General features: G+C 37.2%; 1 protein-coding gene across 5 annotated transcripts in view; it reads left to right on the plus strand.

The window, feature by feature from the left end:
* ABI2 (abl interactor 2) overlaps positions 1 to 24811 on the plus strand; it is a 58445-nt gene that overhangs the window by 26786 nt on the left and 6848 nt on the right. The window contains exons 2-9 of one of the 5 annotated variants that reach the window (XM_081316924.1): positions 4546 to 4713; positions 5718 to 5894; positions 12466 to 12563; positions 13331 to 13477; positions 14719 to 14843; positions 21255 to 21443; positions 23120 to 23278; positions 24603 to 24689. In XM_081316924.1, the coding sequence (XP_081173050.1) occupies positions 4546 to 4713; positions 5718 to 5894; positions 12466 to 12563; positions 13331 to 13477; positions 14719 to 14843; positions 21255 to 21443; positions 23120 to 23278; positions 24603 to 24689 (1150 nt within the window). The remainder of the gene's footprint in view (positions 1 to 4545; positions 4714 to 5717; positions 5895 to 12465; positions 12564 to 13330; positions 13478 to 14718; positions 14844 to 21254; positions 21444 to 23119; positions 23279 to 24602; positions 24690 to 24811) is intronic. The other 4 variants (XM_081316921.1, XM_081316922.1, XM_081316925.1 and 1 more) reach the window with 4 other exon arrangements.

The following is a 24811-nucleotide window of genomic DNA, read 5'->3' on the forward strand; positions in this document are numbered from 1 at the left end:
GGTTTGGGCGCCTCCCCAAACCTCCCCAAACATCGGCAGGTCTCCGTTCCTCCTGCCGACGTTTGGGGAGGTTTGGGCGCCTCCCCAAACCTCCCCAGGTCTCCGTTCCTCCGCGCAGACCTGCCGACGTTTGGGGAGGTTTGGGCGCCTCCCCAAACCTCCCCAAACGTCGGCAGGTCTTCGTTCCTCCTGCCGACGTTTGGGGAGGTTTGGGCACCTCCCCAAACCTCCCCAGGTCTCCGTTCCTCCGCGCAGACCTGCCGACGTTTGGGGAGGTTTGGGCGCCTCCCCAAACCTCCCCAAACGTCGGCAGGTCTCCGTTCCTCCTGCCGACGTTTGGGGAGGTTTGGGCACCTCCCCAAACCTCCCCAGGTCTCCGTTCCTCCGCACAGACCTGCCGACGTTTGGGGAGGTTTGGGCGCCTCCCCAAACCTCCCCAAACGTCGGCAGGTCTCCGTTCCTCCTGCCGACGTTTGGGGAGGTTTGGGCGCCTCCCCAGGTCTCCGTTCCTCCGCGCAGACCTGCCGACGTTTGGGGAGGTTTGGGCGCCTCCCCAAACCTCCCCAGGTCTCCGTTCCTCCGCGCAGACCTGCCGACGTTTGGGGAGGTTTGGGCGCCTCCCCAAACCTCCCCAGGTCTCCGTTCCTCCGCGCAGACCTGCCGACGTTTGGGGAGGTTTGGGCGCCTCCCCAAACGTCCCCAGGTCTCCGTTCCTCCTGCCGACGTTTGGGGAGGTTTGGGCACCTCCCCAAACCTCCCCAGGTCTCCGTTCCTCCGCGCAGACCTGCCGACGTTTGGGGAGGTTTGGGCGCCTCCCCAAACCTCCCCAAACGTCGGCAGGTCTCCGTTCCTCCTGCCGACGTTTGGGGAGGTTTGGGCGCCTCCCCAAACCTCCCCAGGTCTCCGTTCCTCCGCGCAGACCTGCCGACGTTTGGGGAGGTTTGGGCGCCTCCCCAAACCTCCCCAAACGTCGGTAGGTCTCCGTTCCTCCTGCCGACGTTTGGGGAGGTTTGGGCACCTCCCCAGGTCTCCGTTCCTCCGCACAGACCTGCCGACGTTTGGGGAGGTTTGGGCGCCTCCCCAAACCTCCCCAAACGTCGGCAGGTCTCCGTTCCTCCTGCCGACGTTTGGGGAGGTTTGGGCGCCTCCCCAAACCTCCCCAGGTCTCCGTTCCTCCGCGCAGACCTGCCGACGTTTGGGGAGGTTTGGGCGCCTCCCCAAATCTCCCCAGGTCTCCGTTCCTCCGCGCAGACCTGCCGACGTTTGGGGAGGTTTGGGCGCCTCCCCAAACCTCCCCAGGTCTCCGTTCCTCCGCGCAGACCTGCCGACGTTTGGGGAGGTTTGGGCGCCTCCCCAAACCTCCCCAGGTCTCCGTTCCTCCTGCCGATGTTTGGGGAGGTTTGGGCACCTCCCCAAACCTCCCCAGGTCTCCGTTCCTCCGCGCAGACCTGCCGACGTTTGGGGAGGTTTGGGCGCCTCCCCAAACCTTCCCAGGTCTCCGTTCCTCCGCGCAGACCTGCCGACGTTTGGGAAGGTTTGGGCGCCTCCCCAAACCTTCCCAGGTCTCCGTTCCTCCGCGCAGACCTGCCGACGTTTGGGAAGGTTTGGGCGCCTCCCCAAACGTCGGCAGGTCTGCGCGACATTTGGGGAGGTTTGGGGAGGCGCCCAAACCTCCCCAAACGTCGGCAGGTCTGTGCGGAGGAACGGAGACCTGGGGAGGTTTGGGGAGGCGCCCAAACCTCCCCAAACTTCGGCAGGTCTCCGTTCCTCCGCGCCCTGCCTGCCTGCTTCTTTCCGCTGCGGAAAGAAGCAGGCAGGCAGGGCGCGGAGGAACGGAGACCTGCCGTTTGGGGAGGTTTGGGGAGGTGCGCGCGCACCTCCCCAAACCTCCCCAAACTTCGGCAGGTCTCGGACGGCGGTGGCTTGGGAGAGGTGCGCGCGATCCCGGAAGCACCAAAGCCTCGGCCGCGCACAAGTCCTCGGTAAGTTTTTTTTGTTGACTGGAGTATAAGCCGAAGTGGAATTTTTCAGCCCAAAAAGTGGGCTGAAAAATTCGGCTTATACTCAAGTATATACGGTAAATGATAATTAAATAACAGTGTTTGCCTAGGCTGTGCCTCAGTTTGAATATACGTAGCACTATTAAGCTGATAGTATGCAATGCAGGAAAGCTGAATTCTTAATTTTATTTGCTTTGCTGATTGTACAGTAACATTTTTTGTCAGAATTTATCTGGATGTAGTTGTCAAATTAAAGACAACTTGTGTTCCCTCTCCTCTTTTTGGACAATTATGCACATTTCCAAAGAAAAGACTGGGCCACAACGCTCTTAACTTTTTATATGTAATATATAATTATATTTCACTTTGCCATATTTCATTTTCCATTTGAAAAAAGTGAGTGAGTTTATGCAAGAGATTGGTGGGTATCAAGGAATTCTCAGTAACAAATTCCTGTGTATTACTAGAGAGTTTTAAACTTTTCTTTTTGCCTCTTTGGCTAAGATTATGTGTAGTATAGAAAAGTTCTATAACTTCTCTGACAAATGATGTGGATGGAATTGACTATAAGATGTTCTTTGATGTCTTTTTAGAAAAAATAAGAGTAAACAAAATAGAATAAGTTGAACATGTAATTTTAAAAATAACAAAATTATATTTTTATATAAATTATGCAACATTTCGGGGGCAAGATGGATAAAAAAGGAGAAACCCTTGCTAATACAATCTGAACTAGGCAAATTTTCACCTCAAAACCACATTATGGCTTTTTTGAGAGAGTTATCCTTTATAAGTTAACCTCTTGTAGGAAATCCGCCTTTTCCGACTTCCTGCTTCAAAGATATGCTTGTGTCTGGCATATGGCCAGTGATTTGTGAAAGACTTAATTTTCATCATTGTCAAGTTAGATAGTATAATGTTTAAAGATGTAAATATTGTTTCCATTTTCTAGATTCTAATACAAGTTTTAAAGGGGCTAAGCATTTTTATTTAGAGTCTAGCCCTTTCTTTAAAAAAGGGAATTTTGCCATCTTTGGTGAATATTATATTAAAAATATTTTATATTGGGGTTATTTTTATTGTGACAAACACATTAGAGATAGTATATACTGAGAGTGTGTTAAAAGTGATCAATGAGATTTGACATTGTTGAATGTTATTTCAGTCATATTGTTTTTACAATATACAGTATTTCCATTGCCCAGCTATAATACATTTGCAAATCTAATGATGAAGATTATTGCTTGTTTTTCAATAGTTTGCACCAGTTATATAAAATATAGGACAGAGCTTGTAGAAAAAGTCTGATACACGTATTATTATGATTGATTTCATCTGTGAAATTTATGAAAATTTCATAAAAATAAAAGCTACTTACTTGGTCCCCAATGAAGGAAAAATTCCAACACATCAATAGTCCTTCAATTTCACATTTATGCCCCCTCCTGAATTGAAAAATTGTACTTATATTTGTTAGCAAAATGCTCAGATATTTTGGGTTTTTTTTATTCAAATTGAAAACTACCCTTAAATATATCAAAATAGTCTGATTTTCTTAGGATGATATGGGCATGGTTTGAGAAACCGCTAGAAAATGAACTGGAAGGACGGCTGGCAGTAGGTTTGATTTGTTGATTTTGAGTCCAACTCAAAAAGGCCCAACTAGCTCATCTTTAATAATACCAGCCCATGCTATTTTGGCATCTGAGTCAAAATAGAGCTCTGTTCCTGTTACTGATCCAGCCACAGGCCCATCCATCTGGAGCGTCAAGAATCACTCTCATCTCATCCATAAAAAGCTTTGAAAAATCAGATATTTCTTGGCTGTCTTTGCCATTTCAACTTATGTGTCTTGTTCAATGGTGAACAGCTTGTACGTCTGGGCACTCCAGGTAGGTTGCAGTTCTGGAATATGACAGCACTGGAGGATAATGGGTTCCTGGTAGCTTCACGTTTGATTCTTCTCAAATCTGGCAGTTAATGTGCGTCTTTTTTTCTCAACATGTTTCTTGCAACTCTGTTGACTATTTGCAACAAAACATTTGATGGTTCTGTAATCATGCCTCGATATCTTATCAATTTCAAGAGTGCTGCATCCCTCTGAAAGACTTTTTTTTGCCCCATTTTGCCTGAGGAAAAGAAGCTGCCTAATAATTATGCACACCTTGATATAGGGTGTTGATCTCCTTAGGCCACATTTCCCTCATTACACAAATACACATCAGGATATGCTTATATCCACTAAGCTTTCAAGTTTATACAGCTTGGAGGTGGAAAATATGCTTGACAATGATATGGTCAAAATACTCACTTGCCTAATAATTGTGCACACACAGTGTATGGCAGTTTTTCCTTTAAGCCAGTTCCTTGATTTTTTTCTCAACTTTTTTAATGCCAGCAATTTATATAATAAAACACCATGAAAGAACAATTTGACCTAGGAAAGAAATTGTGGGAAATGACTATAATATGTTTACTGGCTTAAAAAGATGCACAGGATGTATATGAAAAATGTACAGTTCTGATTGATTATTTTTTTCTTTAGTCACCAGATAAACAACGGGCTTTAGAAGAAACCAAAGCATACACAACCCAGTCCTTAGCTAGTGTAGCCTATCTGATCAACACTTTGGCAAATAATGTTCTGCAAATGCTGGATATCCAGGCCTCCCAGCTTAGGCGGATGGAATCTTCAATCAACCACATTTCACAAGTAAGATAATTTATTTAATTCCATTTATTTTAATTCCATTTATATCCCACCCTTCTCCGAAGTCACTTTATATTTAAGGCCCAGTGTAATACAGTGAATATTACACTGTTTCATGTAGGCAGATACAATCTGCTGTCTTTTAGTTTTTATGGAAAATATAATTATTTTTCTTGAAGGAAATAAAATACGCACTTTTTCAAAACTTCTAGAAATAAAGAAATCTTCATTAGACAGAATTTTACCATGTAAAATTCATACTTGAAATGTATTATCATTGGCAACAAATGCTGAATAATACTATTTTATTATTTCCTTAGGATGTTTTGCTAAATTTTTTTAATCTAAATTGCCAGTTTCGCAAAATGTTCAGTTATGGCAATGAGTTCATTCGGACCTGCAGCCTTGAAAAAAACTCTACAACCTGAAGATATAATTTTTTCCATGACACTGTCTCACATTAGATAAAAACAATATTAGGAAGCATAAAATTATTCCTTTCATTCCAGGAAGTCCATATTGGGGACAGTAAGTGAAAGTAGTATTTTGCACAGTTGTATCTAATGTTAAATTTCTGTAAAGATCTGAGAGAGCAGCAGACCTAGGTATTTATAATACATGGTAATCAATGTACAGAAGGAATCCTTGATGTAACACTATTAATCATATAGAATGATTCATGTACACATAGAATGGCTCATATTTCTAGAAGGAATATCTTAATGGTAGGGAAAATGCATCTTATGAAAATGTAAGTTATTATTTTTAATTATCAAACTACAATTATAATTTGTACTTTAAAAGAAATTGTTTTTTATCTTTAATTAATAATATAGCATTAGTATAAGGACTGTTCTGTATAACTCAGAAGTTTTTGTATGAAATTAAATTTGTTTTATGATACCAAAAGAAATAAAACATGTAACAATTGTAGCTGTTTTGTTTAATGATATTTAATGATGATTTTTAAAAAATCCTTATAATGTATATATTCATTCTGCCTGCAGACAGTTGATATACACAAGGAAAAAGTGGCTAGAAGAGAAATTGGCATCTTGACTACGAACAAGAACACTTCAAGAACTCACAAAATCATTGCGCCAGCCAACTTGGAGCGACCTGTTCGTTATATCAGGAAACCTATTGATTATACAATTCTTGATGATATTGGTCATGGGGTAAAGGTAAGTGGTGAGATGAAATAATTCAAATGTATTAATCTGCCTGTATGTTTTAAGAATGCAAAAATGTTTGTCTGGAGAGGCTCCCTTGCATTCTCCAATTACTCCAATTACTAGCATGGTTTGTTTACCTTTTATATTATTGATCCTGTAATGTATTGTTCTTTGTGTCTCAATGAGCAAAAAATAAAATTCATTTGTGCCCTCTTGATTTTGATTTGGTACAAGCAGTACTGACTGACAACGTAATACTTCTTTTCGGTTTGCTTGTGAACTAAAATCTTATTATAATACTACTGCAAGCATGATATTAATCTTTCCTTTGGTCAGACCAATTTATTTATATTTGTTATATGGATTTGTCTGCTGCCTACTCTCTTGATTCTAGACTCAGTTAATTCCAGACTTGCATAATAAGCAAAATTAATCTTTGAATATCCTTTTAAAACAGAAAAGTAAGATAAACCATAAAAATATCTGGGATCTACTGGGTATGTGGCTGTAACAACACCTATGATTTAAGTGTTGCTAAATTACAGATAGAATTACATATTAAATTTGTATGCATGCACTGTGTAGCTGCACATTTAATTGCATGCGTAAAGTTTGTTCATTTATTGCATGCGTCTCTGGAACATAACCTTAAAATATGTGAAGTAATTAAAAGATGTGAAAATACCAATAAGAAGGAAAAAGTTAATATGAAAAGAAACAATTTACAGTACCTGCAGCATTTTCAGCCAGCATAGTAGCAGAAATGACAAAATAATATGAAGTGGTATTTTCTGGGGAATTATTTGCCTTGCAAAGAAATGCATTTGTTTGTGAAGTTCTTCTTGAACTAAGTATATTACTGTTTACTTCACAATCCAGAATGTAATGATTCAGATTCTTCGGTGAAGCTTGTGAAATTTGAAATATATTTAAATCCATCTTCAGTGAAAACATTTACTGTGTTGATTATAATATAAAACTATTCTGAAAGTGCACAATAACCTTTGATGAAATTCTCACTTTAAACATTAGTGAATTTCCTAAATATTGCATGCATAGGACAGTCATATTGTGAAGATGATGCATAGAATAAACTACAATTATTTTTCTTATAGTTATCATGTCTCCAGGTTCTATAAAACAAATACCGAGAGTTTCTGTAGCTGTTAACACAACATTTGGATTGTAGAAATAACATAGCACCTTTGATTTATGGGATAGCATGTTTGGTTCTTTTTTTCTTTCAATATAGCCATCCCGGAGACAAACAATAATCAAATATGTGCATGTCAGTTTGCACTATCTGAAAGAATATCTGAAACGCAAGGTTAATTTGTAAGAACAATAACAGAAATATATGTGATATGTTGTATCATCTTTGGTAATAATTATGAGTTCTATCTAATATCAAAACAGTTCATTCCTGTTCTTCCTTGTACACTCTAAATCTGTTCTGGAATATTCATTAATGCTCTGGAGCACATTAAGGAGTGTGAATTGTTCACACAGAAAAAGGAAATCTGCTTTGCCAACAATTTCTCTTGTGCTGGTGGATAGACTGATTAAATGCAGTTCACTGCCCCTACCTACAAGATAATGGTAATGAATAGTGGAGGTAATGACTTAATAAAACCTAATCTTAAGGGAGCATACAGGCCATTAATTTAATTATTCTGTAACACGAATGCTATAAATAAAAAACCAGAATAAAAGTACTTAGAAATAAAAAATTATTTGCGGAAAATGATACAGTCAGAACAGGTTTTGATAATGCCCTACTTTACCTGTGCAAAGCAGCAAGTCTTAAACAAAAGCTGTGCCCAGTTTATAAGTTACTTGTGAAACCTGTTTGAGAACCCTGGTTCAGAGAGCATGCTGTGTGCTCCAAAGCATCTATTTTTCTTCAAATCTGAAGTGTTGCAAAGCCCTGTTGTGTGACAAGCTGCTAGGTTTTTTTAATCAAGTGAAGGATTTTAATTTGAGAGTAGCTTTATAATATACATGGGCAAGGGGTATGTACTTCATCAGAATATTTAATAGATTTAGCAATAGAAGAATAGATAAACAGCAAATCAGTTATAGCTGAATGCATTCCTTCAAACGAGGTGTTTCAGAACATAATTATAGAATCACGTATAAAGAATCTGCTTTTGATTTATTAAAACAGCTGTGTCCTTTTGTACACTTGTGGCTGTTTCAGAAGCTGTTCTCAGTTGTCTCTGAATGTGTGTGCATGCAAGCCAAAAAGCAACAGGAAGTGGCTTGGTTTGTGCAAGTATATATAGAGTTAGCTGGCACAGTAGGTATGTGAGCCTGGAAAAAGATACCACTATTTTAATGATCCAAAGAGAGCTTTGTTCTAGCATGGATTGAACCACTTCTTCTGAAGGATTTTCACAGCCCTAAAACCTATATTGGGTGAACTTCTTTTCTCAGTATTTTATAGCATGTATGAGATTAATGAATATGCTACATGTGCAAAATAATAATTTAGAATTCAATTTATCATTGTTATTTGTTAACAAATTTGTTAACAAATTCTGTTAATGTTTTAAAACGTTATTCATTTTGAAAACCTTTATTCATAACACCTTCTGCTTTAATCACTCTTTCTATGATCTATTGATACATTATTTAGTTGATGCTAAGTGCTTAACTTTTCTTTTTCCCTTCTTTCTTCATATCCTGAAATTTCAACTAACCTTTCAATGCTTTTCTTCCTTACCTCTTTTATTTGCTTCATTTATGCATTAAGTGGTTGCTTAGATTTAAGGTAAGAAACATCAGGGCTGGATTTCATTCTTATATTTGAGACTATTACATATGGGGAGCATGTTGTTTCTTGCCAAACTCATAGGAAGAAAGTAATCTTTAATATGTTTCTTGAATCTTAAAAATATGCTAGATGCTGAAAGAACTAGAAAACTAGCAAGGCCTTCAGCAATCACATTTTACATGTAAAAATATAAGTTTGTGACAGATCTTCTCTCCCCCTGTGTAATAATATATTATTATTTATATGATGTGATTTGATCTCATTCATGAGCCAAGTTTGAATTTGCAAACTTATTTTATTTTGCAAAATCGAATATAACTTGGGGCATGTTTGTTTTATATGTTTTTAAGTTATACTACCAATTATTAAACAAATTTTTGAACTGCTACACCAGTCCTACTATTAGGCTAGTGTTGCAGATCTGTATATTGTAGTTCCTTTGGAAATATATACGTTTATATAGATTCTGCTGTGTTTTGTTGTCTTCATTATATATAGTAAGATTTAAGGTTACTTTTTATGTTCTGAGTATTTTTATATTAAACTACATTCATAACCAATGTGTTTACAGTTAAGTAATATAGAACAGAAAAATGTGTGCCTCAAGTCCATGTGAAATCAACTCCTTGAATGCACAGAGCTAATTGTCTACAAATTAGATAATTGAGTGGACAGAGTCATACAACAAAAAATTCTTCCCTTGTTTTTTTTTTGGGGGGGGGGAATATAAAGTAGGAGTCAATATAACAATATTATAAGTACCAAAATGACTCTCCTAATTATCCTGAGCCCTTTGATGATACTTTATAAGTAACCGTTGTTGCTTTAAGAATGTGAGCAGTCCCCATGAAATTCAACCCAGTGCTGGTAATTCGTCCCTTGTGGGTGACCATAAGAGATGTAGATGAAAAATGAAGGGACAGTAGAGTCCCTAAAGTTGTGCTGAATTGAACATGATGGGATTTACATACTAAGTAGCATGTACTGCCAACTTTGGCTTGTTTACATAGTGACTTTTATCATGTAATTAAATAGTATGTGCAGAGTTAAGTTCTGTACTGGGCTAACTATAACGTTCAGCTCACTTAAATGTACTGTAGTTTACAGAGTTCTTGTGAGTCTAAAGTGGGATCCTCCTTAGGGATATTACTGTATCCTTGCCTCTGGAGGAGTTGGAGATTTAATAATGTGGAAATTGATTTTAAAAAAAGACAGTATAACTGATGACAAGAAATTGGACTTATGCCAAACACATCTTTGTTTTGAACATTAGTTAAGTTGAGCACTGTGTTCAAATTTTTTGTTTTATTCATGCCTTAGCAGATAAATATTTTGATGGCAAGGTATTGAATATTTGCATTCCTCTTTGTGGCATTTTGCCATTTTTTCTGAAAGTGAATACAGATTCACAATTGACAATGTTAAATGTTAATGTATTACATATCTAACAAATATCTGAAAGCCAGTCTACCAAAAATAAGAATAAGGAGGACTTATTTACTTCTGAGGTAATCTATAAAAGCTGCACATCAGCTATAGGCACAGACATAACTGTCTCATATGGTCTTTACTAAGGTCACCAAAACCACTATTAATTTCCCTCTATATTGCTGATGTTGTGAGGAATAGTGAAGCAACTCGTATGCATTTACACTTGTTGGAAGATTTTTAGAATAATCTTAGAATATATTTGGTAATCCCGAATTCCTATTTCCGTATATTTGGCACTGATTCCCTGGATATTGTATATAGATAAATCTAAAATTACCAAATATTCTGCATATGTTAACTATTCTAAAGTATTGGCAATCTTGTTTAATTTGATGCCATCCAAATATTAGATACCGCATCCATCACCACCTAGTTTCATAGCATTCCATTATAACGGTAGCTGCAGAATGCCATGCTTCTTGGACTTTTAGATAGATCCCGAAGCTTTAAACTGTAGGGTGTCCCATAAATTTACAGACACTGTGAATGCATTATTAGTGTTGCTTTTATGGTAAAGAAATATTGTTGAATAACTTTCCAACGGCCATGTTAAATCCTAATTCTTAAACCTAGATTGACTCACACTCTAGTGATTCCTTCACTTAGTGAGCTTTTTTCTTATCTACAGAGAAATCATCACAATTTCTATCTTATTTATGATTGATAAAAATCCCGTTTATTTCATAAAATGTTCTGTTGAACATGAGACATTTACTTCCTTACACCTTGAATTTATAGCATCATTTATATAATTTGATTTACTGATATGATCAGTAAAATTAACCAAAAAATTGAGGTAATTAGTGCACTAATTATAACTTGGTTTTTTTTGGTATTTACTGTTAAGTGAGGATAATATTTTATTTTTTTACAGTCTTGTATACTATTTATTTTATTTGTAAATTGTTGCAACACAATTATACATTAAAATATTCATGGTAAAAATAATTAAGAACAAAAATTAATAATATCCCAGCAACATAATAAATATAAATGTAAATATTTATCTTTTGCTGCATAGCGCATCATAATATGGTTTCTAGAAGAATTAAATTTTTAGAAGCTTCCAAAAGTGCAGTAAAGTCAGTGTGAATTTAATGTTAAAATTATATTCAATATGCAATGCTTACGAAACCCATTTCAATATATTTTTAATTTAAATATTGGATTATTTATCCTATAAGCTCAGAATGAACTGTCCCTTCAGAAGCTACATGCTTGAAATTTTAATTGCCCTTTTAATGTATGATGTTAGTGATATAACACAGTTTATTTCTGTTGTGGCTTCAACAATCTTAAATAATTGTAACAAAAATTAAATTTAGTACCTGTTCTTTGGGTCAAATTCTTCTGCTCTTCATGCCAAAAAAGAATCCTCCTATCTCAATGATTCTTGGAGAAATGGCTTATCAAGATTTGCATCACAAGCCATATTAAGGGAGAGGGACTGAATAGAATTCTTACGATGATGATGATGAAAGGACCTTATATGGAAAGGGCAGAGGGAAGCTGTTGGATTGGTAGTGCCTATGCTTTATCACTACTTCCTGTTGCTGTTGACTCCGGCAAACCTTTGTGTCCCCTTAATGTGATTAATACGTGATTAAGTAGATTGAAAAGATAATTGGATTCATGTTTCTCATTCCAATTTTGTTATAAAACTTATTATGAGAGCTGCTACACTTCAGGAATTTCTTGGAATAACTAATAAAATTACGTGCAAGGCATTCCTGAAATGAAAATTGTTCCTGAAAGAGGCAGTAAAATCATATTGGATTTTCATACAATATGCAGTTGTAAATTTGTATTTGTTAGCAAGAGTATGCATAGTGAGAATCAAGCTCCAAACCAGCTTTTGAGCATGTAATTGATTACACATAGTTGAAAAACTCACATGCATACAGTATAATTAAGGCACAGCCAATAAAATCTTTCAGATACAGTTACTTTTCAATCTCATTGGAGTAGACAACTACAGTACTGCATTCTTGGGATGATAATTTTCTCAAACGTCTAAGATGAGTCTAGAAAGCTCAACAACTTTCATGGATATAGATTTACTATGCCACATTGCCAGTGATCTAAATGTAAATGTGATGGCCTAAGGCAAACTCTGTCTCAAAACTACACCATCACATTATATACAACCACAATTTAATAATTTAAACAATGGTGCACACGTATGTATGACTAGTTTGGTTTTTTTTAAAATTTGCACATTTCCTTGTCTCTTTAATGTAGTAGATCAAGATCAAATAAGGGCTCTTATTTAAGTTTCAGTGAGGTTATTTTTCCCCATTACCTCTTACACAGGTTAGCACGCAGAATATGAAAATGGGTGGTCTGCCTCGTACCACACCACCCACCCAGAAACCACCCAGTCCTCCAATGTCAGGGAAAGGAACTATTGGGTAAGTATAATTGCCTATACATCAGAAGGTGGAGGGAGAGAATGTAAAGGGGAAAGCTAAAACTTTCTTTTAACTTTTACAATTGTCTCTTGGCATAAAGGTACTTAAAAGCTGCAATCTGGGGTTTGAAGGCATCTTTCTTGCAAGCGTAAACTTATCCATAATATCACCAAGAGGTGTTGCATAGTTATTGGAAATATAAGATACATTTTTTCTGTGGAAGCCTTTGGGCTAGAGCTTGCAGTTTGAATAGCTGTACACTGTTTTTGGCTATATTTGGAAAAAGTGACCAGCCTGAATACCTTGTAGTAGATGAGTAGAAAATTTCATGGCCCAGTACCATAATGTGGGGATTTTTTCAACTCCAAAGAATCCTATTCTCTCTTCCTTTCTTCTGCTTAGGGATGCCTGTTACACATAGCATGATAGACCATCAAGGGGAATAGGAACTCTGTGCATGCCTCTTATAAAACCTAATCCCATCTCTCCTTTCTGCCCCAGTACATAAACGATGTCGAGGAAAGAGGGAGGGAGGGATAGTTTATGGCAGGCATGCATGGATCTCTTTGTGAATTATCTACATAGATGCCAGCTGGGAAAGCTGGGCCTAAGGAAATCCTACACATACGCTACTCCTGCAGTGCAGTGGATCCGGCCCTGTGCATTTTTGAGCAGAACAATCTAGCAGGACTTCTGCACTGCCTTGCCCAAAAGGTCTTTGTATTTCATTGTCTGAAATTGCTTCCATACATGTTTTTCTTGTGTAGGCGTCACTCTCCCTATCGCACACTGGAGCCAGTGCGTCCTCCAGTGGTACCAAATGACTATGTACCTAGCCCTACCCGTAATATCGCTCCCTCGCAGCAGAGCCCTGTTAGAACAGCTTCTGTGAATCAGAGGAATCGCACTTACAGGTATTCACTCTGCTCCTGTGCAAAATATTAACAATAATTAAGACAGACAACTCGGTTTATAGCAATCTGCTTTTAACCACCCCACCCCACTCCACCCCACCTCTCCACTTAGAGCTTCATAAATTCATGTGATTTCCTGGGAAATCCATTGGGAGATAGAGAGAAACCATGCTGCTTATACTACGTGTTGTGTAGTGTGAAGTTGTTTGTCTTGGAACAGGTTTTGTTTTGTTCAAAAGCAATATACAATACATTACCGCATTGTGTAACAAATACTGTTGTACTTAATGTATTTATTTTTACTGCCTACCTTCTCTTTATAACTGGTGTGATACCTAGCTTCTAAAAAAGTGGTACCTGCTAACAAGAATAACGCAACACTGAAGTTTATGTCCAAAATTGTGAAGTGGTGAAATTTTGAAGCTTGTGAAAGTGCTGCCAATTTTGAACAAATGTGTAGTTCAGTTGACTTGAAATGTGGCTAATACTATTTATTTTTGTTGACCCTTAGAGCAGTGTTTTTCAACCTTTTTTGGGCAAAGGCACACTTGTTTCATGAAAAAAATCACGAGGCACTCCACCATTAGAAAATGTTAAAAAATTTAACTCTGTGCCTATATTGACTATATATAAAGTAATTCTCTTGAATAGGAATCAAATAAACACAAAGAAAGTATTTTATAATTACTTTTCAATTTTTCCCACGGCACACCAGGCAATATCTCGCGGCACACTAGTGTGCCGCGGAACAGTGGTTGAAAAACACTGCCTTAGAGGACATATTGTAACAGCAGGAAAATAGCCTTGGTAAAATAGTTTTTGCAGCGTGGAATCAACCTGCAGAACAGGCCAGCAGTACAGAAGGAAAAAAAATGTTAGAATATACTAGAGAGCTCTCATGACCATTTACAAAGAAAACTATTTTATACGTAGACTTTTTTTTACTTCAAAGAGCATTACGCACTTTAGACGAAACCAGCTTCTTTCCACCGAAGTTCCATATTACTAAGATTTTTAGAAAATGCTCTTGAAGCTGTTTCTGATCATTTCATCTGTACTTATTGATCCTGGATGATGTTCCCTAATTTAACTCAGGCATTGGCAAGACATTTTAAAAACAAACCAAGTTTTTATTGGTCTGTGAAATGGCAAACTTAGCAAGCTCCTATAATGTTTTGTAGCTGCAGTTTACCTGTTAGGGAATGGAACATAGTTACTTTGGTGGTTTGGATTTCTTTTAGCAGCAGCGGAAGCAGCGGAGGGAGCCATCCCAGCAGTAGGAGCAGCAGTCGAGAGAACAGTGGGAGTGGAAGTGTGGGCGTCCCTATTGCTGTCCCTACTCCATCCCCTCCGAGTGTGTATCCAGGTAATGTCCCTTTTGTTCCTACTCCTATTCTGTTCTTTTGATTATGTGCTCATTTAGCCATGGGGTTAGAATTGTAATAAAATATGTACAATTTACCATATCATCTTAGTATTGTTGAAATGGAAGTGAGTATTTTACATTAATTTGGAATGTTAAGATTTATTTAAAACCTTAACTATTTTGTTTCACTACTCCATGTGATTCTATGATGTAAGTCTCCCAGAGCCTCCTTGTGGCGAAATGGATGGCAAATAAATTTAAATAACAACAACAACAACAATGATGATGATGAGGAAGAGGATTAGGGTTGGGGGTTTTCCAAATAACATTCTCAATATTTAGCAAACAGCATAATGTCTGGCTTCATGTGTTTAACAAGAAATAATAGATAATAGTTAATTATCATAAACAATTATGTTAATTAATTGCTCGATAGTCTTCTTCTTACTAATATATATTCAAAGTTACATATCACGTTCCTTTCTCTCTAACTCTTGTTTCTAGCCATTGATAGAAATTATTCCATGTTCTAAAATACACTGAATTTTCTTTTTCTTTTATCTTTAAAGTCAATCTGTCCATTTCTGCACACTCTAAAATTTTCTTAATTAATACTTCTTCAGTTGGTAAATTTTCATTTTTCCAATGTTGGGCAAATACAATTATTGCTGCAGTTAGTACGTGTAGAATTAAATATATACAATCTTTCTCATAATTTGCTCCTATTATTCCTAACAAAAATAATTCTGGCTTAAAGTCTATTTGTTTTTTAGTCATTTTCTCCAACCATAAATGTATTTTTACCCAAAATCTTTTTTGCTTTTGGGCATGTCCACCAAATATAATAGTAAGTACCTGGTCTTTGTTTGCATTTCCAATACTTGTTTGAAGTATTTTTAAACATTTTTGCTAATCTCACTGGTGTCATATGCCGTCTGTAAAACATTTTATATAAATTTTCTTTATATGCCACTGCTTTGGTTAATTTATTATTTCTTTCCCATAACTTTTGCCAGTCTTCTAATTTTATATTATATCCAAAGTTCTTTGCCCATATTATCATTGTTTCTTTAATTTAACTTGTTCTTTCTCCATCTTTAAGTTTAACAGACATTTATAGAGTTTCTTAATCAACTTTTCATCTGTTTTAACAGTATCTGATCAAATTCTGTCTGTTCCTTATAGAATCCCATTGTTTTAACATCTTTTTCATATCTCATTTGAATTTACAGATATGGCCACCATGATAGATCAATACCTTGTTCTTGTAAATCTTGTCTGTTATTTTCCTTCATTGTGCAAAATATATAAGTCACAACTTTGTCTTAATTAATTAAATTTGAGTAAGCGAAAGCTTCCATTGTTGAAAGCCATCCAGTTATCTTAATATAAATTTTTGCTTTTATTTTTTCCCATTCTGAAAGAAGTGCATTTCTTATAAAATGGTTTTGAAAGTATCTATGTGTTTTATTCTTCCCATACCACAGAAAGGCATGCCAACCAATTTGTAGGCCATGCCCCTCTAGGTGTAATAGTCTTTTGTCTCTAAGCATTATCCATTCTTTAAGCCATGTTAAAATAGTTGCTTGGTAGTATAATATCCAATCCAGCAGTCCAAATCCTCCACTTTCTTTTGCTTCTTGTAGCATTTTCAGTCTAATTCTAGCTTTTTTTCCTTGCCAGATAAATTTCAGTATTGTTGTATTCAGTTCACCAAAAAAGGTTTTTCCCATCCTTACAGGAATCGTTTGAAATAAAAAGAGTATTTTTGGTAAGATACTCATTTTCACTGTTGCTATTCTCCCCAGTATTGAAAGTTGTAAGTTTTTTCACTTTTCCAGGTCTAATTTTATTTGTTTTAGCAGTCTTACATAGTTATCTTCTTTTATTGTTACACATCTTGCTGTTAGATAAATTCCTAAATATTTGACTTTTTTAACTATTTGAAGATTTGGGTTTTTTTGTTAGGTGATTTTTTTTTTGTTTTTCTGTTAGATTCCTTGTTAGCACTTTAGTCTTTTCTCTGTTTATTTTCAACCCTGCCACTCCTTTAATTTCTATATCTTGTCTGATGTTTCTATTCAATATTTCCATTGTTAGTATAAATAGTAATGGAGATAGTGGGTATTCCTGTCTTGTGCCTTTTTTAATGTTTACGATAAATTGTTTTAATTACATTTATAAAGTTTTCTCCAAAGTCCATTTCTGCAAGTTGCTGAAACATGAATTGCCAGTTTACATTGTCAAACACTTTCTGTGCATCAAGGAATATTAAAGCCATCTGTTTCCCTGGATGAATTCCATAGTACTCTTTAACACATCAAGAATCATTCTTAAATTATTTTTTATCTGTCTTAGGTAGAAGACCATTTTGATCTGTATGTATAAATTCGATCAAAAATTTCTTTAGTCTTTCTGCTATTATTGAGGTGAAAATTGTATAGTCTACATTTAATAGCAATATTGGTCTATAGTTTTTTATTTGCATTAGGTCAGAGTCTTCTTTGGGTATAAAAGTAATGTTGGCTTCAGTCCATGTATTTGGTATTTTAGCCTCCAGGAGTATTTCATTACACAGTTATTTCAAAGTAGGACTTAATACATCTTATAATGATTTATAAAGCTCTGCAGGTAATCCATCTGGACCTGGAGTCTTATCATTTTTTTGCCCTTTTATAGCCTCCATAATCTCCATCATTGATATTTTTCCATTTAGTATATTTCGAATATTCTCTGAAATTTTGGGTAAGTGCTTTTTGTAAATACTGCTGTATTTTTTCTTTTGGAGTCTTTGTAACTTTGATAGTTTCTATGCTGTATGTGTTTCTAGCTAATCGTGGTTAGTGCAGTACTTTGTTATGTTTATTTTGGTCTTTGGTATATTTGTTTTGGCTTAGTTGTGGGACTGAATATGGAACTGCATACCCACATTTCTACTAGTACACAAACTTATTTTTTAAGAGAGATGATTTTTTGTAGCAAAAAGCTATATAGCTTGCATGCCAGTTAAAAAAATTACACTCCTTTTAAATGTGCAGTTTACCTTTACTGAATATGTGAAAGCTTATCTATTTTGGTATGTGACTAACATACAGAAAAAGTAATCCGAAAATTAATTGGTGTGGTACTTGGTGTTTGTAAAGTATTTTTATACAATAAAATACCTGCAAGATACTATCTATACATTAAATTCCACAGGTGAATATGTTTGAATTTAAAATCTTTATATTGTAAGCTTTATACAATAACAATAAGGCTAGAATCTATATAACTATAAATATAGAACATACAGGCTAAGATATTGGCATATCATTCTCCATTATGTAGTGAGCATAGTATTAATTTGAATACTGTCAAATTATTCCATCCAGATCAGAACTATCTATATTGCTTAGTTCCAGAAGTTGTGGAGAGTTGTAAACTTTCTCACTCGTACCTAAGGATACTGTACATTTCATCTGGCACTATTTGACTGGAAACTTACGCTCTTTTTCTAACTCTGTTCAACTTACATTTAACATTTTTAGCAAGATGGGAAAGGCATTTTACATAATTGATTACTACTTCATCCTTTTTGAATCACATCACCAATTATCAGTCTACATCAGATTATCACTAATATAACTGTTGGGCTGTGAGATGTCTGTCTTGTTGTATTAGCATTTCCCAAACCTGTATTTTAATGAATTTCTCCTGGAGGTCCTTATGGCTCTGCTCCTTCTGTCACTGAGGAAAACTTAAAAATCCTGGTTCTCCCAATTTGGCCTGAGCCAAGGGTGATTTATAATCTTATATGTATTTACATATATGTAACTACACTGTGTCAAGGAATACCATAATAATTAAAATACACACAATACATATATGTATTTACGGTGGCTCAGTGGGTTAGGACACTGAGCTTGTCGATCAGAAGGTTGGCAGTTTGGCGGGTCGGATCCCGAGTGCCGCGTAACAGAGTGAGCGCCTGTTACTCGTCCCAGTTTCTGCCAACCTAGCAGTTTGAAAGCACGTAAAAATGCAAGTAGGAAAATAGGGGCCACTATGGTGGGAAGATAACAGCGTTCCGTGCGCCTTTGGCATCTAGTCATGCCGGCTACATGACCACGGAGACGACCTCGGACAAGCGCTGGCTCTTTGGCTTTGAAACGGAGATGAGCACCAGCCCCTAGAGTTGGAAACAACTAGCACGCATGTGCGGGGGAACCTTTACCTTTTAAATACATGTATGTATTTTAATTTTTACAGTATTTCTCTGATTCAGTGGTTATTTTAAGCTGTTAATTTATTTTAAGCTGTTTAATATTTCATGATTACTTTTAAATATTTGCATGTATTGCCTTGAATTGCTCATGCTGAAGTGACCTTATGGATAACAACAATAATAACAATAGCAGCAGCAGCGGCAGCTGGTCTACAAATAATCAAGTCCTAAGTTTTAATGTTTAAACACAATACATTAATTTGTATCTTTAAAAAATTATTAGCCACATCGAAACCTTTCATTCATATTCACATGTATCACGCGAAGTTACGAGGGTACAGGCTGATTCTATCTCATATAGATAACCCAGTTGTTTTAAATTTGAATTCTCTTCTCTACAGCAACAGAATAGAACTAGGAATTCTAACAGGTTATTGCTAGAAATCTCTTGTTTGAATTGCTGGAGTCAGCCTATCAGTTGCACAACAGCTACCAGAATAGAATGGATAGCTAATTGCATTTTAAAATTCAGAATATAATAACACTGCTTAATGCAGTGGTCTTAAGGTTTTTTTTTAAATGACTGATAAACTGCAAAATATTTGCAAAGGAAAAACAAGAGAATTAATGAGATATTATTCTACATGTTCAAAAGATAAAGATTATCTCCATGCGTGGAGTAAAATAAGTATTTTTATTGAAATATAAAACAATGCATAGCATTTATAGTACTTTATTTTGTAGTAAATCAAATTTTATTAAGTAAATGAAATAGGTCTTTCCTTAATTTTGTGTTATTTTAATGGGTGGGGTGATGGCAGTAAAAGAAAAATTCCACTCCTCAACCTCTCATAATCGGCAGCTTTTCCCATTGTTAATGGCATGCAACTTGATAGTAAAGATTGGGTCTCCTCTCATAGCTCCTTCACCTGATAGAAAGAAAAAAACAAACCTGAAGTCTTTTCTTGCTTCATTCCAATCGAACAGAACATCGAAAAAATATAAACGAGTTTGCAACTCTGTCCGAAGGTATGTCCATCAGTAGGGTAGAGCAACAGCAAAATTGATATGGGGAGAGGAACTAGTAGAACAATTAAGTACACAAATGGGCTGGATTTGACTGGGGGCTACAGAAAAATACATTCCGGAACACACACACACACACACGCACACACACACACGGACACACACAATGCTGCTGACTGTTCTACTATAAGAAGTCCTTATCTATTGCTGTTCAGTACACATAAACATAGATGCAACATGAAGTGAGAGCAGAAAGACATGAATGTAGAGATGCATCTGCCTGCCTGCCTGCCTATTTGTCTGACTAGCTGCCCATCTACCCACCCACATACTGTATATTAGGTCTGCCTGACAGTATACAAAACCAGGCCACATATATGTAGTCATTCTAAATAGACCTTTTTCATGCGCACACGCAATTCATATGCGTCCACTCTGATTGGATCCTGAGAGACACACAAATAGATGCAATATGTAATTATGAGGAGAAACATACATGTATCATGTTACTTCATTACCTAGAAAAAAAAAGTCAGGTACTATCTCTTGGAAGTTGGAAAGAATTCCAAACAACATGGTTTCCCTGTTTTTCCTCCTCTTTCCTTTTCAAGCAGGAAAATAATTGTAACCTAAAGAGGGAAGTTACTAGAATTGGTGGGGTCAAATACCTGCTTTTAAATTTTTATTTTGCATTTTGGGATGGGCTTTTGTTGAATTTTATTAGGAGTCCAATAGTTAATAGGAAAAATTGGCTGGGACCATAAAAGGTGCAGTAGGTCCAATGTGCCCAATAAAACACCAACATGCAAAAACACATCAACCCCCCCACCCCCCCACACACAAACAAATTTTGTTCTTGCCTTCTCTGAGAGCTATAAAGAACCACACGGCACTCTTGTTCTATATGTCAACAGTTAAAACAGGACATGGTTTAGTTTTGTGAAGTTTTTAGGTATAGAATGCATTCCTGCTCCTCTTTTTATTTTGCATATGTAATGGGATTGCATATGTAATGGGAAACCCTTCAGTGTAAACATTCCTGCTCTGCCCATTTTCTTTTTTCTTTTGCTAATTTTTAAAGAATTGACCAAAATCTAACAGCAATGATTCAAAAAGCTTTTCTCCTCCTTGCTAACCTGAACTACTCCTTAATGCTGCCTCTTCCTCCTCTTTCAACATAGCCCCTGCCAGTTCTGCTGGCACCTCTCCTCTTCCTGCTACTTCTGCCTCTGCTTCTGCCCCTCTCACTCCTGCCACTGCCCCATCCTCTGCTACCCCAGATGTTGCTGCTGCTGCTGCAGGGGTTCAGCCCCTTGCTGATGGCTTCACTTCTCCAACTCCCCCTGCTGCCTCTTCCAATCCCTCTTCAGGTGAGTTTCTGCTTGGCAACTGAAAAGTAGCAATTCTTGTCTAAAGCTGATCAGATGTTTTGAGCTTTTTGATCACGGGGGTCAAATGCCGCGTCACTTGACGTGTCGCGATGTACCGTGACTTTTTTTGCATTGCCGCAGCTGGGGTGGGTGCGGCCTCTGTATGATGCAACCGGCCCTTCAGGCTGGCAGTTTAGATAGATGGATATTTCCATTATTTCTTTTTTCCTTCTTGAGTGAGGAAAAATGCCTTTTCCCCTAGAACCATATCAAATTGAAGTTGGTTCATTTTGGAGCTAGTGGCTTTCGTTTTCCTGATGTTCTGGACAAAATGAGAAAGATGGAAGTTACAGTCAACCAAGATGCATTTTGCCAGATTAATTCTGTGAATATCAAGCTCGGGTATGCTCTAGTCTAGTTCTTGTGCTAATCAATTTATCTACAGTTTTATTTCTTAACCTCATATAGTACAGCTTCTGATATCAGCTTGGCTTATTGCATTCCTTCATAAGAAATACATAGGTCTGAAGTGAAAATAAACCTTCCACATGTGCTAAAGCACAATTAGGCCGTATGAAATTGATGTGTTTTAAATTATAGCTCCTAGAAACTCTCATCATATTTGCATAGAATTTTGGATACGTTTTTCTTCCATTCAGTAGTGTCTGATTCTCAGAGACTGCCTGGGCTAATCCCTGCAGTTTTCTTGGCAACATTTCAGAAGAGATTTGCCATTGCCTCCTTCCTAGGGCTGAGAAAAAGTGACTAGCCCAAGAACACCAGGCTGGCTTTGTGCCAGTGTGGGACTAGAATACATGGTCTCCCAGTTTCTAGCCAGGTGCACTACACCAAACTGGCTCTCATTCTGCATTACAATACATTATATTTATTCTGTTAACTGTTCCAACAACTGCTCATGATCACATATTTATATAAAACAAGCTGAAAATATTTAAGATTAAATATCTCACAGGATTTGGAATGGTAATGCTGAATGAACACCGATAGTTTTACAGTTGGCAATATTTTGTCATTTTTTAAAAAAATATTTTTGGCAAATCAACCAAGAGACTATTTCCAAGCCCCAGGAGTCACCAGAGCCTGAGGCCACCAGTTCCAATCCATTGCCCTTGATTTTACCTTGGTCCTGCCTTTGAAATATTGAGCCAAGTGACCTCAAACCGGTCAATAGAAAGATTGTGGGTGCAAGAGCTGTGCATGCAAACGCACGCAAAGACCACGGGAGAGGCCAGGCTTGAAGAATTCAACATTCTGTAATTAGTGAAGCCCATTCATACTTGAGCAGTACCAAATACTTAACAACGCAGTATCTCACATGAGATTCTTTTGCATTCTTTACATTTTCACTGAGAAGCACTGTGGCTAAAAGTGTAGAGTATGTAGATATTTAGTTCATATTAACTCATTCACATATGCCGGTTATTAAACAATTAACACATGTTATGTATGTATTATATTGAAAGGCTGACTTCCAGATAATCAAGTTATGTACTTATTTGTTTAATATACTTTTCATCCATGTAGGATTTTTTTCCCCATTAGAGAAGCATATGTCCTTTTAAACACTTAATTTGAATTGCCATGCCTAAATTGAATTACTTCATCTAAAAATGCGTTGTTCAAGGTTTTATATTTTTTCTAACCTGTCAAAATAGGTCATCCTGTTCAGTTCTACAGCATGAACAGACCTGCTACTCGGCACACACCTCCAACAATAGGGGGTTCTTTGCCATATAGGCGCCCTCCATCCATCACTTCACAGAACAGCCTTCAAAGCCAGGTCAACGGAGGACCATTTTATAGCCAGAATCCAGGTAAGATGCAGAATTCCCAGTTCTAAAGGAGAGTAGAAGAGAAGAGTATTAACCAGAAATAGCTGGATATGGTTAGCTAAAACCTTCTGTATATCATAGCACATAACTAAGTCCTACCTTTAAATTTTCTAGTATGTTCGTTACACCAAGGAATTGGTAATGGAAACATCAGACCCAAAAGCTCACTTGCTTTAAGTGTCTTTTGACACCGTACATAAAGGCATTATCATAATGCCTCTATAATGCCCGAGAATAGGAAGGTATATATGTACAAATACACACATGTTATGTTCAGATACATGTACGCCCCACCTCCAAAACTTGCATGTATTTTTTAAAAATGTGAAGTAAGTTGCTTAGGTTTGGATACTTTCTTCTGCAAAAACTCTTACTATTGAATATATTTGGTAGAATACTTTGTAAAATAAGCTGCTGGAAGATGAATTATTGACATTTGTTATTTCTTTGTTGAGATACCATGGAAAGTACCCACTAATGTATAATTTAATTTTGATTAAGTTAAGTGGAAATGAGTCAAGAGTCCATATTTATATCGAATTTATAAATATGGAAGAAAAAACATTTTGTCCTGGAAGCATTAATAATGTAGCAATATTTGTCACAATAATATTGTGGGACATTTTATTTGCTATAATAAAATAAGTATGATTTGAATAGGGCTGTTTCAGGTATATTATTCCATAGATACTCTAGATCAGACATGTCAAAAACAAGGCCCAGGGGCCGGATCCGGCCCGCGAAGTGGTTTCATGTGGCCTGCAAAGCCATTGTGGAAACAGTGAGGGAACAGCCCCCACTGCCTTGGCCCTGGCCCAGAGACCCGCCTTCTGCCAGAGACCCTCAGATCTGTCCCACTCCTGCCCAGGCCCCCATAGGCACCCTTGATGGGAATGATGTAAAGTTGGCCATGCCCACCCAGTAGGCTATACGCACTCTAGCCACACCCACCCAGTAGGCCACGCCCACCCTGGCCATACCCACCCGGCCCCCTGAGGGCAACTGCAATGCTGATACGGCCCTCAATGAAATTGAGTTTGACACCCCTGCTCTAGATGCTTCCCAGAATTGTAAGGGGAAAAAATTTACTTTAAAAATTTTTCAAAGTTTTGTACAATTAATATTACCTAGTTTTTAATTATCTAGTCACTCCCTTGCATTTTATTTATTTATTTAGAAAATTTATATTGCCACCTACTCGGACATGGCGGCATTTTGTAAGATGCCACATTGTCTATCCAGTTATTTCATGTTTCTATACTATATTTCTGATTAGAGGCTATTTATTTGTACTTCTTCACTGCAGTGTCTCTTGCACCACCACCTCCCTCCATCCTACAGGTAACTCCTCAGTTACCATTAATGGGATTTGTGGCCAGAGTTCAGGAAAACAGTAAGCTTGCCTTTTTATTGATGTGTGACTTAAGTAAAGATTTTTCAATTTTTGTTTCTTATCTTAAATTACCTGTATACACTAGCTTGACTGATTTTCGGGTAACAGGCAATTTTGTATAG

Source organism: Vipera berus (genome assembly GCF_964194415.1).
Source record: "Vipera berus genome assembly, chromosome: 1".
In the NCBI taxonomy this organism is placed as follows: Eukaryota; Metazoa; Chordata; class Lepidosauria; order Squamata; family Viperidae; genus Vipera; species Vipera berus.